Here is a 16,712-nt window from a genome sequence, read left to right as displayed (position 1 = left end):
CCATTAACGGAGCAACGTCACTTCCACCCACTCCCTCGGTGGGACCGGAAGTCACTGCCCCAGCAGCTGATTTATCTCAGGACCTGTCAGCTTCCATTAAGGTGGCTGTAAATTCAAACACAGCTCCAGTTAAGGTGGCTCCTTTAAAGACTAGAGCTGGAAAGGGCAAAGATGGAGAAGAAGAGGAGGAAACTGATCCTGGTGAGGGGCCCTCTACTCTAAAAGTTCCTGCTCAGGAGGAAGAGAAGGTTTGTTTTAAAGATCTAGCTAACCTAGTGAGATCAAAGCAGGATAGAGATGAAGCTAGGAAAGCAGCTGGCAAAGGTGGTTCTCAGCTTAAAGAGATCCTTAGGAGAATGACAGCAGGATTTTACGGGCAAAGAATTCAGGGAGATGAAGATCAAGATGATATTACAGACTGTTCGTCACCACGGGAGGAATTGCGAAATGTCCGTAAAGATTTCACCAGGGCAGATAAGGAGCCAGTTCTAGCTTGGCTTAGTAGGTGTTATGATACAGGTGCTTCAGCTCTAACAGTTGGAGACAAGTCAGCAGCTCAGTTAGGAACTCTCTCGAGGGACAATGGAATAGATAGACATCTAGGCGAAGCTCTCGGTAAGGTTAATCTGTGGATACGCCTTTTAATGGCGGTTGCCCTGAGATACCCTTCCCGAGATGATCTCCCTGGAATCCTAAACCCTGGACTACCATAGATGAGGGAATTAAGCGCTTGAGAGAATTTGCTGTTAGAGAGCTACTCTATGGTGAACATGAAACTCTGAATCCTGATGACATTCCTGTGGGTATTGGTCTTGCTAAAAAGATCATCAAACTTGCTCCTTCTAATTATGCAAACATTCTGGCAAGCAGAATTGTGTCAAGAAGTTATGGTGGAGCTTCTCCTACGGTTGGCCAATTCAGTGATCAAATGAGACAATTGGAGGATAGCATGACACGTGGTTCTTTGGTTTCAGCCATTAAAACGATGTCTGGTGATATTCAGAATTGCATAAGAGAGTTAAAAGATTCCATATACCAATTGGCACAGAAGGATAATTTCAATTCTTCCTCCAGGTGGGTACAAGTCTCATCTGTGAGGAATACACGTCCTCCAAGGAGGTCATTCCAAAACAGGACATTCCAAAACAGGTCGTTCCAAAACAGACCACCAAGGCAATCACGTAGAACTATTTGGATAACTCTGCGTGATCAGTTCGGTGAGAACATGAACCGCTGGGATGGCCAACCAACTTCTAATCTTTTCAGGAGACTGAGGGAATTGCAAAGTGGCAGAACCCGAGGTAGCAATACCAGAAGGGTAGCTGTTTCTTCCACAGTTCCCCAGAACGACTCTTATGGCTCCAACAGTGGCTCCAGTTATAACATGCAAAGTTATAACCCTGCAAACTATGTGCAATGCACATGTGGGCATGTTCCCCATAACTAGGGGTGCCCTGCCTCCCGCCAGGGGGAGGAGAGGGATAACAGAGATAATAGAATCTATTGGGATGTGTACATTCAGTAGCCTGGCACTTCACAATTTCGGAAGTACAGGGCCTTGGTTGACACAGGAGCTCAGTGCACCATAATACCATCAAATTATCAGGGGTCAGAGTCTATAACTATTCTTGGAGTCACTGGTGGATCTCAAGAGTTAAGTAAGGTAGAGGTTAATATAAGTTTAACTGGTAAACAATGGAGGAAGCATACAGTTGTGACCGGACCTGATGCACCTTGTATTTTGGGAATTGATTTTCTGAGAGAAGGGCGTTTCAAAGACCCTAGAGGTTACAAATGGGCTTTTGGAGTAGCTTCTATAGAAATTGATGGACAAAAGTTGAAGCTGTCTGCCAGACCTGAGCTTTCTGATGAATCTGCAGTTGTGGGACAACATAAGATACAGGACATTAAATTGCCGGTTGCTTGTCAGACTGTGCATCACAGACAATACAGAACCAACCGTGACTCTTTGTTGCCCATTCAGAATCTGATTCGTCAGTTGGAGAGTCAGAAAGTTGTCAGCAAAACTCATTCACCTTTCAACAGTCCAGTGTGGCCTGTGCGGAAGCAGAGTGGAGACTGGCGTCTGACGGTAGACTACCGAGCCCTGAATGAAGTGACACCACCTATGAGTGCAGCAGTACCAGACATGATGGAACTACAGTATGAGCTGGAATCCAAAGAGGCCAAATGGTATGCTACCATAGACATTGCTAATGCATTTTTCTCTATTCCCATAGCAGAGGAATGCAGGCCTCAGTTTGCTTTCACCTGGAGAGGAATCCAGTACACTTTCAACAGGCTGCCAATGGGCTGGATCCACAGCTCAAGCATCTGTCATGCAGTGATCCACGATGCTCTGGAGAAAGGCGGTGCTCCAGAACACATCCAGTTCATCGATGACATCATCGTCTGGGGTAAAACTGCTGAGGAAGTCTTCGAGAAAGGTAACAAAATCATTGACATTCTTCTGGATGCAGGTTTTGCCATCAAGCGAGACAAGGTGAAAGGACCTACCACAGAGATTCAATTTCTGGGAGTGAGGTGGCAGGATGGACGCCGACACATTCCAGTGGATGTGGTAAATAGAGTCTCCACCATGGCAAATCCCACCAACAAGCAAGAGACCCTACGTTTCTTGGGGATAGTGGGATTTTGGAGACTGCACATTCCTGGATGCAGTCAGATTGTGAAACCTCTGAATGATGTGACTCGAAAGAGAAACCATTCCCACTGGGGACCTGAACAACAAGCAGCCTTTGACCAGATAAAGCAAGAGGTAGTTCAAGCAATGGGTCTGGGACCAGTCCGAGGTGGTCCAGACATTAAGAACATTTTGTACACGGCTGCTAGTGACAGTGGTCCAACCTGGTGCTTGTGGCAAAAAGCTCCAGGTGAGACACGTGGATGACCTCTTGGTTTCTGGAGTCGAGGTTACAGAGGTTCAGAGGCTAATTATACTCCAACAGAGAAAGAAATTTTAGCTGCCTATGAAGGAATAAAAGCATCTTCTGAAGTGATTGGAACTGAATCACAACTTCTTCTAGCTCCCAGATTACCAGTTTTGAATTGGATGTTCAAAGGCAAAGGATCCACACCACATCATGCCACAGACTCAACCTGGTCCAAGTGGATGGCTCTGATAACACAGAGAGCTCGAATGGGAAATCTTGAAAGACCTGGTCTAGTGGAGGTGATCTCAAGTTGGCCTGAAGGCATCAACTGTGCTAAACCTCCAGAGGAGAAAGTAACTCGTGCTGAGGAAGCTCCTCCTTACAATGACCTTTCTGATGATGAAAAGAAATATGCTTTGTTCACAGATGGTTCCTGTCATCTTGTTGGAAACAAGCGAAGGTGGAAGTCTGCAGTGTGGAGTCCAACACGCCGAGTTGCAGAAGCGAAAGACGGAGAAGGAGAATCCAGTCAGTTCACAGAGGTAAAAGCTGTCCAGCTAGCTCTCGACGTAGCTGAACGTGAGAGATGGCCAAAGCTTTATCTCTACACCGACTCATGGATGGTAGCCAATGCTCTATGGGGTTGGCTAAAGAACTGGAAAAAGAGTGGTTGGCAGAGAAAAGGAAAACCCATTTGGGCAGCCAACCTGTGGCAGGACATTGCTGACCGAATCGAGAGAATTCCAGTGAAAGTGAGACACATCGATGCTCACATTCCTAAGAGCAAAGCTACTGAGGAACAGCAACACAACCATCAGGCAGATCTAGCTACAAGAGTTTCTCAAGTAGACATGGACTCTAATCTTGATCTCGACAGGAAACACCGAGGTGAGATATTCTTAGCTCGGTGGGCTCATGATTCGTCAGGACATCAAGGCAGAGATGCAACATACCAGTGGGCTCGTGACAGATCCATAGACATTTCCATGGATGCTATCACACAAGTCATCCATGACTGTGACATTTGTGCTGCTATTAAGCAAGCAAAACGACTTAAGCCCTTGTGGTATGGTGACAGATGGTCCAAGTACAAGTATGGTGAAGCTTGGCAGATTGACTACATCACTCTACCACGTTCTCGTTCTGGTAAGCAGTATGTGCTTACTATGGTAGAGGCAAACACTGGATGGTTGGAAACTTATCCAGTTCCGCATGCAACTGCACGCAACACCATTCTCGGTCTGGAGAGACAGATCCTGTGGAGACACGGAACTCCAGAGAGGATTGAGTCAGACAACGGAACTCATTTCAAGAACAACCTTGTAAAGAGTTGGGCAAAAGAGCACGGTATTGAGTGGATATTCCATATTCCCTACTATGCACCAGCTTCAGGGAAGATTGAACGCTACAATGGTTTGTTGAAGACCACTCTCAAAGCCATGGGAGGTGGATCTTTAAAAAACTGGGAAAAACATTTAGCACAAGCAACCTGGCTGGTAAATAGTAGAGGTTCAGTGAACCGAGCTGGACCTGCACATTCAGATTTGCTACGGAAAGTAGAAGGTGATAGAGTTCCTGTTGTTAGAGAAAAGAGTCTGTTGGGTAAAACTGTTTGGGTATTTTCACCCTCAGGAGAGGCTAAACCTGTCCGAGGGGTGGTTTCAGCTGAAGGTCCGGGTCACACTTATTGGGTAATGCAAGAGAATGGTGAAATTCAGTGTATTCCACAAAGAAATCTAACTTTAGGTGAAAGAGGTTAACTTCAAACTGTTGTACAGCTACATCGCGCCCAAAGGAAGAATCAACGAGGAGTCTACGGTGCACGAACCCTGAGATCCCTGAGAGCCCTGAGTCAACTAAGAGACCCTGAGATTTCCCTGTTTCCCTTTTCTTTGCTTCGTCGGCGAAGAAATGAACTGTTTTCCATTTTTCTCATTTTCTGATTTTCTTGGACTTTTGAATCATCTACATCTGAGCGTAGCCGGAATGGACTATGAACTTTACTCACGAACTGTAAATATCGTTTTGGATTGGATGGACAGTGTGAACAGCCAATGAAATTGTTTAGAAGGGGTGGACTGTGGCCGGTTGACGTTGCCCCCTTAAGAAAGGGAATATGGTGGACGGAAGTTGGTAAACGGAAGGAATAGTCTAAATTATTTCATTGGTAAAGTGGGAGGAAGCACCTTCTGAGCTGGGACTATACTGTGTTTTTCCAGCTCTTTGTCTTCAGTCTTGCTTCCGCCTTTCCACGGTGCGGCCGCTCTCTGTCTCTGTGCTGGGCTTTCTGCCAAGGCCTCGGCCTTGAAGATAGATAAAGGCCGGTATATTAACTCCCTTCCAATTAACACAAACTGCTTCTAACATTTTTTTTTCCTCTCTTTTCTTTCTCTTTCTATCCCAGTCTGGGGAAAGGGGGGGAGAGAGGGGAGAGCGGAGGTGGGGGACCTCTCTGCCGGGGCTTACTCTCATTTCTGTGTTGCTCTGTTGTATATCTTTGTATATATTGTAGATATTGTAAATTTGTAAATATTCCCCTGCAAAACCCTACATTGCTTTGTAAATATAGCTCCACTGCTTTGCTAATTCAGCTTGCGAGTTTTTTTTCCTTTCCCTTCAATTTTTTTTCCCTTTTACTTTACAAGGGGGAAGGGAGGAGGCTTCTCGGCCTTACCCCTTCCAAACCCACCACACCACTATAAGATCCAGTGCGGAGTCTAGCACTATCTCTTTTCTTCCTCCTCCGTTAGTCGGTAACTGGGGGAGATGTCTCCTGGCTTTGGGCCTGGCTAGGCCCAAGGCCACGGGGGGATGGGCAGTCTCAGATCTGGCCAGCTGAGACTAGCCTAGCAGTGGGAGGGGGAAGAAGGAGCCCTGGGGGTCTCGGGTGTACCCTCAGGTGGGGATGGGATCTCTCTGGGTCTGCTTTGGGGTTTTTCTATGTCACTCTGCTTTTGCTTTTCTATAAAAGTTCACTGCTTTCTATTTAAACTTTCCATCACTTTTGCAATCCGTTTGTCTGAGTGTTTATTGTTGCCAGGGGTGGGAAGGGGGCTGCCTCAACCCAGCACAGCAGGGAATTATAGGCCTGTCAGCCTGACCGCAGTGCCAGGCAAGATCATGGAACAGGTCATCCTGAGTGCATTAACACAGCACTTAGAGGATGGCCAAGGGATCAGGCTCAGCCAGCATGGATTTAGGAAGGGCAGGTCCTGCCTGACCAACCTGATCTCCTCCTACGAGCAGGTGACCCGCCTGGTGGATGTGGGGAGGCCTGTGGATGTAGTTTACCTGGACTTCAGCAAGGCCTTTGACACCGTCCCCCATAGCAAACTCCTGGCCAAGCTGTCAGCCCATGGCTTGGACAGCAGCACTCTGAGCTGGGTTAGGAACTGGCTGGATGGCCGAGCCCAGAGAGTGGTGGTGAATGGTGTCACATCCAGCTGGCGGCCAGTCAGTAGTGGAGTCCCCCAGGGATCAGTGCTGGGCCCCATCCTCTTTAACATCTTTATTGATGATCTGGATGAGGGCATTGAGTCTATCATCAGTAAATTTGCTGATGACACCAAGCTGGGGACAGGAGTTGATCTGCTAGAGGGTAGAGAGGCTTTGCAGAGAGACCTCGACAGGCTGGACAGATGGGCAGAGTCCAACGGCATGAGATTTAACACATCCAAGTGCCGGGTTCTGCACATTGGCCACAACAACCCCATGCAGTGCTACAGGCTGGGGTCAGAGTGGCTGGAGAGCAGCCAGGCAGAGAGGGACCTGGGGGTGCTGGTTGATGGTAGGATGAACATGAGCCTGCAGTGTGCCCAGGTGGCCAGGAGGGCCAATGGCATCCTGGCCTGCATTAAGAACAGTGTGGCCAGCAGGAGCAGGGAGGTCATTCTGCCCCTGTACACTGCACTGGTTAGTCCACACCTCGAGTACTGTGTCCAGTTCTGGGCCCCTCAGTTTAGGAAGGATGTTGACTTGCTGGAACGAGTCCAGAGAAGGGCAACGAAGTTGGTGAGGGGTTTGGAACACAAGCCCTATGAGGAGAGGCTGAGGGAGCTGGGGCTGCTTAGCCTGGAGAGGAGGAGACTCAGGGGTGACCTTATTGCTCTCTACAACTACCTGAAGGGGGGTTGTAAACAGGCAGAGGTTGGTCTCTTCTCCCAGGCAGCCAACACCAGAACAAGAGGACACAGTCTGAGGCTGCGCCAGGGGAAGTTCAGGCTGGAGGTCAGGAGGAAGTTTTACACAGAGAGAGTGATTGCCCATTGGAACGGACTGCCCGGGGAGGTGGTGGAGTCGCCGTCACTGGAGGTGTTCAGGAGGAGACTTGACAGGGTGCTTGGTTACATGGGTTAGTTGATTAGGTGGTGTTGGGTGATAGGTTGCACGCAATGATCTTGAAGGTCTCTTCCAACCTGGTTTATTCTATTCTATTCTAACCAGTGCTGAGTACAGGGGTGCAATGACTTCCCTGCTCCTGCTGGCCACACTATTCTTGATGCTTGTATCTTTATAGTAAGTGATAAGTAAGGCATAAGAAGAAATTTCTTGAGAGTTATTTTTAGTAAACATCTTCTTACTGTTGGTTTTCTTCTGTTTTCTTACAGATATTTTCTCTCAAATATCTGATTCAAATGGGCTAATGATATTTACAAAGTTTGATCAGTTTTTGAAGGAAGTTCTGAAACTCCCAACAGCTGTCTTTGAGGGGCCTTCTTTTGGATACACAGAGCATTCTGTAGAGACCTGCTTCCCACAACAGGTAAGAGCTCACAACACAGGATTTGGGCATAGCTTGTTTATGCAGTGCTTGCTCCTAAAGCCTAGGCTGCTTGTTGTTTGTCTGGGGTTTAAAGGGAGGGGCTTGACAGCGGACAGCTATATAATTGACATAGGTATAAGGCAGTCTGACTAGTTTAAATTAGTATGTCTAGTTTTTAGTCAGATAAAGAAATTTTTCACTTTTTAGTTTGTTCCTTCTTCTTGAAGGGATACTTCTGTCCTCATGCTAAGAACAAGGATCACAGACTCACAGAATGTTAGGGTTTGGAAGGGACCTTGAAAGGTCATCTAGTCCAACTTCCCTGCTAGAGCATGATCACCTAGAGTAGGTCACACAGGAATGCATCCAGGTGGGTCTTAAATGTCTCCAGAGAAGGAAACGTCACAACCTCTCTGGCAGCCTGTTCCAGAGCTCTGTCACCCTCAGTGAAAGTTTTCCCTTATGTTCATGTGGAACCTCCAATGCTCTGGCTTGCAGCCATTGCCCTTTGTCTTGTCATTGGACATTACTGAGAAGAGCCTGGCTCTGTTCTCCTGCCACTCACCCTTTCACACTTTTATAAACATGAATGAGGTCCCCCCTCAGTGTCCTCCTCTCCAGGCTAAACAGACCCAGCTCCCTCAGCTCTTCGGCATATGGGAGATGTTCTCTCTGTATACCAACAAAGAGAAAAGCAGGTAAGAATGCTAGGAGGCCTGCCTGGATGAGCAAGGAGCTACTGGACACACTATTACTTAAAAGGAAACTCTACAGGCAGTGGAGAGAAGGACAGCTAGAACAGGGGGTATATAAGGAAGCTGCCCAAGCAGCAAGAGTTCTGATTAGGAAAGCCAAAGCAGAGTTCGAATTGAGTCTAGCCAGGCAGATTAAAGGGAACACTAAGAACTTCTACAGGTATATTAATGGGAAGAAGAAGACTAGGGAAGGTGTGGGCCCCCTCAGAAAGGAAAATGGTGACATGGTCACAAGTGATGAGGAAAAGGCTGAGGTACTTAACTTCTTTACCTCAATCTTCACTGCACGGGCCTCTAGCCGCGCTCCTGATGTTATGGAAGACAATGCCAGGGACGGGGAGGAAGAACTGCCCATTGTAAGTGAAGATCAGGTTTGTGATCACCTGAAGAACCTGAAGGTGTTCAAGTCCATGGGACCCGACGGGATACACCCACGGGTACTGAGAGAACTGGCAGATGAGGTTGCTGAACCCCTCTCTATTATACTTCAAAAGTCCTGGCAGTCTGGTGAAGTCCCCACAGACTGGAAAAGGGGAAACATTGCCCCCATTTTCAAACAGGGCAAGAAGGAGGAACCAGGGAACTACAGGCCAGTCAGTCTCACCTCTGTGCCTGGAAAGATCATGGAGCAGATCCTCCTGGAGTCACTACTCACTCAGAAGAATAGTGAAGAGGTGATTGGGAACAGTCAGCATGGCTTTGCCAAGGGCAAATCCTGCCTGACCAACCTGGTGGCCTTCTATGAGCAGGTGATGAAATTAATAGATGAGGGGCGAGCAACTGATGTTGTTTACCTGGACCCGAGCAAAGCCTTTGACACTGTCCCGCACCACATCCTGGTCTCCAAACTGGTGACACATGGGTTTGATGGGTGGACCACTAGATGGATAAGGAACTGGCTTGATGGCTGCACCCAAAGAGTGGCTGTCAATGGCTCCATGTCCCAGTGGAGGCCAGTGACAAGCGGAGTCCCTCAGGGATCAGTCCTGGGACCTGTCTTGTTCAACATCTTTGTGGGTGACATGGACAGTGGCATTGAGTGCACCCTCAGCAAGTTTGCTGATGACACCAAGCTGTGTGGTGCAGCAGACACGCTGGAGGGAAGGGAGGCCATCCAGAGGGACCTTGACAGGCTGGAGAGGTGGGCACAAGCCAACCTCATGAGGTTCAATAAGAGCAAGTGCAGGGTCCTGCATCTGGGTTGAGGCAATCCCAGGCACAAATCCAGGCTGGGCAGGGACTGGCTGGAAAGCAGCCCTCAGGAGAGAGACTTGGGGGTGCTGGTGGACGAGAAGCTCAACATGAGCTCTTAGTGTGCACTTGCAGCCTGCAAAGCCAATCAGATCCTGGGCTGCATCAGGAGAAGTGTGGCCAGCAGGTCGAGGGAGGTGATCCTCCCCCTCTACTCAGCCCTGGTGAGACCCCACCTGGAGTACTGTGTCCAGTTCTGGAGCCCCTATTACAAGAGGGATGTGGAGGTGCTGGAACGTGTCCAGAGAAGGGCCACAAGGATGATCAGAGGGCTGGAGCACCTCTCCTATGAGGACAGACTGAGGGAGTTGGGGCTGTTCAGTCTGGAGAAGAGAAGGCTCCGAGGTGACCTAATTGTGGCCTTCCAGTATCTGAAGGGGGCCTACAGGAAGGCTGGGGAGGGACTTCTCAGGATCTCAGGTAGTGATAGGACTAGGGGGAATGGAATGAAGCTGGAGGTGGGGAGATTCTGGCTGGACGTGAGGAGGAGGTTCTTCACCATGAGAGTGGTGAGGCCCTGGAATGGGTTGTCCAGGGAGGTGGTCGAGGCCCCGTCCCTGGAGGTGTTTAAGACCAGGCTGGATGAGGCTCTGGCCAGCCTGATCTAGTGTGGGGTGTCCCTGCCCATGGCAGGGGGGTTGGGACTAGATGATCCTTGTGGTCCCTTCCAACCCTGTATGATACTATGATACTATGTTCCACTCCCTTCAGCATCTTTGTGGCTCTGTGCTGGATTCTTCAATCAGTTCCCTGTCCTTCCTCAACTGTGGGGCCCTGAATTGGACTCAGTATTCCAGATGTTGTCTCCCCACCTACTTATTTTCTAAAACAGGAAGCACAGCATTTGTACTATTTCCCATTGGTTTTTGTCACTTTTAAAGCTTTCTTAGCATGCTAAAAACTAGTTTCAACAGATCTCTTACTAGTTGGTTGGGTCTGTGCAAAATAAAACCACTTTATGCACAAAGTGTACTTTTAAATTGATTTAACTGTTGTGCTTATTACAGAATCCCAGTAAGGTGGGGGTTGGAAAGGGCCTCTGGGGGATCATCTAGTCCAACTCCTCTGCTAAGGTAGGTTTCATGCAGAGCAGGTTGCACAGGATAGCAATGTCCTGGCAAAATTAGAATCTTTCCAGAGAAGGAGACACCACAAACTCTCTGGGCAGCCTGTTCCAGTGCTCTGGCTCCCTCACCAGCAGGAAGTTTCCAGTACTCCAGATGTATCCACACTCCAGGGCAGAGTAGAAGGGAAGGGTAACCTCCCTTGACCTGCTGGCCACATTCCTTTCCATGCTCTCTAGGAGACCATTGGCCGCCTTGGTCATGAGGGCACATTTCTGGCTTATGGTGAACTGATAGCAAGGAAGCAGATGATGACAGAGTGTTCACACAGAAATGTGTTCTGGAGGACACTTCATATAATAGCAGCATGGTGGGAGGCAGAAGAAAGCTCTGGGGATCCAATTTTCCTGCTAAAGTTGAGTCATCCACAGCATGTTGTCCACGATCATGTCCAGGTGGGTTTGGAATCTCTGCAGAGAAGGAGACTCCACAGCCTCACTGGGAAGCATGTTCCAGGGCTCCAGCACCCTCACAGGAAAGAAGTTTTTCTTCTGTTCAGCTGGAACCTCCTGGGTTCCCCTTTGTGCCTGTTGCCCCTTGTCCTGTTGATAGGCACACTGAAGAGAGTTTGGCCCCATCCTTTTACCCTTTAGATACTGCTAAGCATTGAGAAGGATAATCACTGGTGAGCCTTGCCACTTCCTGATTTTCAGTGTATATTCTTGGAGTTTGGAACCTGCTGGCAAACTATTGGATTGTTTGACATTTCCACATAGTGACTGATGTTTTTGTGATTGCTCCATAATTGAGTTCTGAACCCAGTAAGAAGTTTTAGAGCAGCTCCAAGAGCAGCCTTTATCTAGGCTTTTTCTCTGGCACATTCATAGCTTCCAAGAGAAGGAGAGGGCTACTTGCCTTTCTGTCAGCTCGGCCATTACTCTGAATGTCCATGTCCAGACACACAAAAAGCAGCAGTGATGCTGCCGTGTGATTCCTTTCCGCCAATTGGTTGCAAAATATCCCACTGGTACGGGTGAAAGTAAACCCCAACGCTTGTGTTCCTACCGCCCTCCTGTGACTGCTGTGGGAATTGCACCACTCCGCACACCGGCTTTGACATCTCACATAAGGGTCTCACTCCTTAAAGGGAACCAGTATTCTCTCTTTCAGGAACAGCCTTGTCTGTAGCAGAATGAAACCTTCCTCACAGGTTTAGGTTCTTCTGCCATTGTGTGTATCGTATATCACTGCCTAATCGTAGAAGGGTTTGGGTTGGAAGGGGCCTTAAAGATCACCTGGTTCAACACCCTTGCTTAGGGACAGGGATATCTTTCACTGATTCAGGTTGGTCAAAGCCCTATCCAACCTGACCTGGAATGGTTCCAGGGATGGGAGATCTACCACTTGTCTAGGCAACCTGGGCCAGTGTCTCACCACCCTCAGTGGTGAATCTTCTTCCATCTGAATCTCTTCTTGTTTAGTTTAAAACTATCCCTACCTTGTCCTGTCCCAACAGGCCCTGCTAAGAAGTCTGTCTCTAGCTTTCCTATTGGGTCCATCTGAGTACTGAAAGGGCACCAGAAGGTCTCCTGGGAGCCTTCTAATGGGACGGAAATTGGAGTCAATACAGCTGACCAATATGATCGAGTATTGTTCCTTTATTGTTCCAGTATTGTAGGCTTATAGTGCAAGTATAGCACAGTAAAGTAAAGCAAAGAAGAAGAAGGGAAAGGAAAGGTAGAAGTGCGTATCAGGGAACTTCTACAACTTACATAAACTCGGAGAGCCTTGTTTGCATAGCTTCACTGGTTCCCTATGAGTGACCATACATTGCACTGTTATAGATTATTGGTCCAACTACTAATGACATGTGAGGTTGTTGATGCAGGTGCATGTCCTGTTGTCCCAAGACAACTTTCTGTTTATAGCTACCAGTGTCCTGCCTTAGTTACATGCTGCAGGCACAGCACTGTTTTGCTACACTGCTAGCTGGCTCTGCACTTATGCTGAGCATGGCCTACCACCATGTTAGGCTCTAGGCCTACACTGCCAGATTGCTCACACTGCTTGTCGCTGGCATTGCCACAGCCTTCTCTTCTTCAGGCTGAACAACCTCAACTGTTAGCCTGTCCTTACAGCAATAAGGGTCCAGCCCTCAGATAAGGGCAACAAGGCTGGTGAGAGGCCTTGAGCACAAGCCTTATGAGGAGAGGCTGAGGGAGCTGGGATTGTTTAGCCTGGAGAAGAGGAGGCTCAGGGGAGACCGCATTGCCCTCTATAACTACCTGAAAGGTGGTTGTAGCCAGGAAGGGGTTGGTCTCTTCTCCCAGGCAACCAGCACCAGAACAAGGGGACACAGTCTCAAGCTGCGCCAGGGGAAGTTTAGGCTCGAGGTGAGGAGAAAGTTCTTCACCAAGAGAGTCATTAGTCATTGGAATGGGCTACCCGGGGAGGTGGTGGAGTCACCATCCCTCGAGGTGTTCAAGAGGAGATTGGATGTGGCGCTTGGTGCCATGGTCTAGTCATGAGGTCTGTGGTTACAGGTTGGACTTGATGATCCTCGAGGTCTCTTCCAACCTTAGTGATACTGTGGTAATTTCTGTGGCCTCCTCTGGACCCGTTCCAGTAGGTCCATGTCTCTCCTGTGCTGAGAAATCCAGTTTTTACTCTGCATCCTTCTAATGCTTAAAGAAAGATGGGTCTGGAACAGAGAGACCTTATAATAGTTGGAAGAAGTAAAATGAAATATTTGTTGGAGTTTTCCTTAATGGTAACTGGAATAGACAATGCTCATTCCATGTGATCTTTCCAAGGCAGTTAGCTGTAGAGATGTCCATATTTTATAAGCCTCTTTAATTAATCAAAGCCAACAAAGAACCACATAGGAAAAAAAATCTAATTTTTTTTTGGCATGATGGTTGCAAGTGAAAGCTGCTATTAATTTCACAGCTCCTAGAAAACCACCCTGGCTTTCCCTCTGGCTCTGCCTCCCCTCCCTGTTGCAGAGGCTTTTTGGACTAATGCTGCCATATGCTAAGGTGAGGGGAAAAAAAGAGCCACCTGACCAGCTGCTCTTCTGCCTCTAGGGAGAATCTTTAGCATCTAGCTTACTGTATTCAAAAGCCAATGTGGTCTTTCTTTTTACCCATAATATTCTTAGCTTGTTTTCTTGCAAATTATCTCATTCTGTTTGTATTTGCAGCAAATATTTTTTTTTTTCCTCTTGCTCATTTGAATCTGAAACCTTAGGCAATACTACTCTTGACGTGCCTGACTTCCTTTTCCTAATGATTTAATTCAAATTTATTTTTTGTGTTTAGTTGTTTACAATCATAATCTACTTCTCCTTTTGCCTCTTTTATTCCTTATTTTGCCTTTTAATATATTTACTGCTGGGATCTTCTAGGACTATTAATTGTAATTACTCTTTTATGTGTAGCTACTGCTTGTAGCCTGAATTGTCTGAATGACTGTTTTCTACATTGTTAATGTAGATTATATGTTAGTAACCTCTACTCACATTTCATAGAAGGTTTGGAAAGGACCTCCAAAGGTCATTAGTCCAACCCCCCTGCAGTCAGCAGGGATATCCTCCACTGGATCAGGGTTCTCAGAGCCTTGACCTTGAGTATCTAGGGGGATGGGGCCTCAACTACCTCCCTGGGCAACCTGTTTCAGTGTTCCACTACCCTCATGGTAAAGAACTTGTTCTTAACATTCAGTCTAAATATACTCTTCTCTAGTTTCAAACCATTGCTCCTCATACTATTGCTATAGGCCTTTGTAAACAGTTCATCTGCAGCCTTCTTGTAGGGTCCCTTCAGCTACTGGAAGGCTGCTATTAGGTAATTTGTTGTATTACTCTTCAAAGCAAGAACCTTTAACTGCAGCACAGGACCCAATCCCGATTGACTAGTACTCCACATGCTGTAGTTTTCTATTCCTCTGTTTATCATCTGGTTTTGTGTGATTATATCATGTCTATATTAATACCTGTTTGCTTAATATAGATTGAAACTCCTTGAGCAAAGATTTTTATCTCTTTCTAGCCTATGAAACACTCTTGATAGGTAGAAGTTGAGTCAGAATAGTAGTTGCAAGTAGCTGAAGTAGTTTTTGGTATGTAAAACAGATATTTCTCATATAATTAAGTTCTTTTTCTCTTTTCTTTGTAGAAAAAGATCATGCTAAACATGTTTTTAGACACATTGATGGCTGACCCACCTCCTCAGTGCCTTGTGTGGCTGCCTCTCATGCACAGACTTGCCCATGTTGAAAATGGTAAATGGAATGTTTTCTTGTTTAAAGCATCTGTTCTGTTCAACATGTGTGGATGTCCTGTCCGTTCTCACATCACAAAGCACTTAGTGCCTTCCTTGTTCCAACTGTAGCTATCGTAGTCCTAGAAGCATTTAACCCACACTTCTCTTGGAGTGAAAAGTGTTCAGTGCTTCCTGGGATGACAAATTCTGTATGAAATCAGCAGAAGCAAAAATGCAAAACATGATTAATTTAGGAGGGGAAGGTGGAAAAACAAGCAGTGGACAGATGATCTTCTCTAAAAATTCATATTTATGCTGAAACTTTCCAAAAGCTTCACTTGAACTGTGCTGTAACACTCACTTCAAGTGTGAACTCCCAGAGATTTTGGTACCTGTTCAAATGTCTGTCTTGAGTAACATTTAAATACAGGAGTCACTTCAGTGTTTGCTGTGGAAGGCAAATGCTGAACTCCCCTCACTTCAGACTTTTTCTTAGCAAAATTGTCCTGGGTTTGCTGCCTTTAGAAAGTTTTTAAGGGGCAGTAAGGGATGGAAAACTGAAGAGGGACAGTGACAAAGAATGATGAAAAAGTGGTCTGGCTGGGAGAGCTTTGTGGAATTCAGGGAAGCAAAAGGGGTTTCCTGCAGAAGGTTGTGCAAGTGTATCAAAACTATTTCTTTGGTTTGGTGGCCAAAAGGGTGGGGGGTGTGTGTGTTTAATTTCCTGTGTGGTTGCACACAGTGTATGTATGTGAGTGTTTGTATGTGAATTCTAGGGGGAAAATCTCAACCTTTTTATTTCTTCACCTATAAACTAAATTTAATTTTTTCCTTCCCCACTAAGTAAAATCATGTTGTCAATCTTCAAACCCTTACTAGTTGTTAAATCTTCTTTTAATGCATTTATAGTAATTTCAAGGTCTGTAGATTGTTCCTTTTAAGAGACAGACTCTAGACTCTTGGTTTTGCTCATCTGTTTACAGGCACACCTTGGCAGTTTTCATGGTTTATATTCCATTCTCTGATTCTTGACATTTGTCTGTGAAGTGACTCAGTATTGCTGTGTGTAGTGGTTTGAGCCTTAACTGAGAGTTAAAAGCTCAAATGGGGAAAAGGCTGAGAATCTCTTCCCCACTTCCCCCCACCTCCTCCCTCCAAACAGGGAGAGGAGGGGAAAAAAAAAGGGTAAGGAGCAAATCCACTAAGCAACAATCTGGAGTCAGCTTGGAAGTAGAGAGGCAAATAATTTTTTTTCTTCAAATTATATATATATATATATATAACAATAACAGGGAAAAAGGTTCACAAGGACAAGGAACAAGAATGGATGGGAGGGGGACAGAAAAGAATAATACAAAACCAGTCTTTCTCTGAGGAGGCGCAGAGGCAGCAGGGAAAATGATCAGGTCCGGCCACGTGGCTGAGGATCAGGAGGGCAGCTGCAGTAGCTCTCATCCAGCAGAGGCAGGAGTCAAAAAGGAGATCCAACAGCTATGATGTCCTGCTTTTTATACCCTAGCTGGGCAGGGAGAGGGGAGTGGAACAGACTCAGCTTTCCCAGGGGGGAAACGCCCTTCAGGGAGTGTAAAGTACCCGCAAGCCCTCCACCCTGCTTTCTTCTTTTGTTTTCAGAAAAAGGCGTTAACCCACCACAATCCACCCCTCTGTTCCACTTCCTCTCTCCTGCCACAGCCCCTTCATGTGATTTTGACACGTGGTATTTG

General features: G+C 46.8%; 1 protein-coding gene across 6 annotated transcripts in view; it reads left to right on the top strand.

Moving 5' to 3' along the window:
• The window catches only part of DTNB (dystrobrevin beta), a 505,091-nt gene that overhangs the window by 137,712 nt on the left and 350,667 nt on the right, over positions 1–16,712 (top strand). For all 6 annotated transcript variants that reach the window (XM_068143073.1, XM_068143070.1, XM_068143069.1 and 3 more), the window contains 2 exons: positions 7,502–7,656; positions 14,902–15,007. In XM_068143073.1, coding sequence (XP_067999174.1) covers positions 7,502–7,656; positions 14,902–15,007 — 261 coding nt within the window. The remainder of the gene's footprint in view (positions 1–7,501; positions 7,657–14,901; positions 15,008–16,712) is intronic.

Source organism: Melanerpes formicivorus, unplaced genomic scaffold, assembly GCF_026170545.1.
Source record: "Melanerpes formicivorus ecotype bairdi unplaced genomic scaffold, bMelFor1.0.p_v2 SCAF_9, whole genome shotgun sequence".
NCBI classification, from domain to species: domain Eukaryota; kingdom Metazoa; phylum Chordata; class Aves; order Piciformes; family Picidae; genus Melanerpes; species Melanerpes formicivorus.
This window is presented reverse-complemented; position numbering and strand designations above follow the sequence as displayed.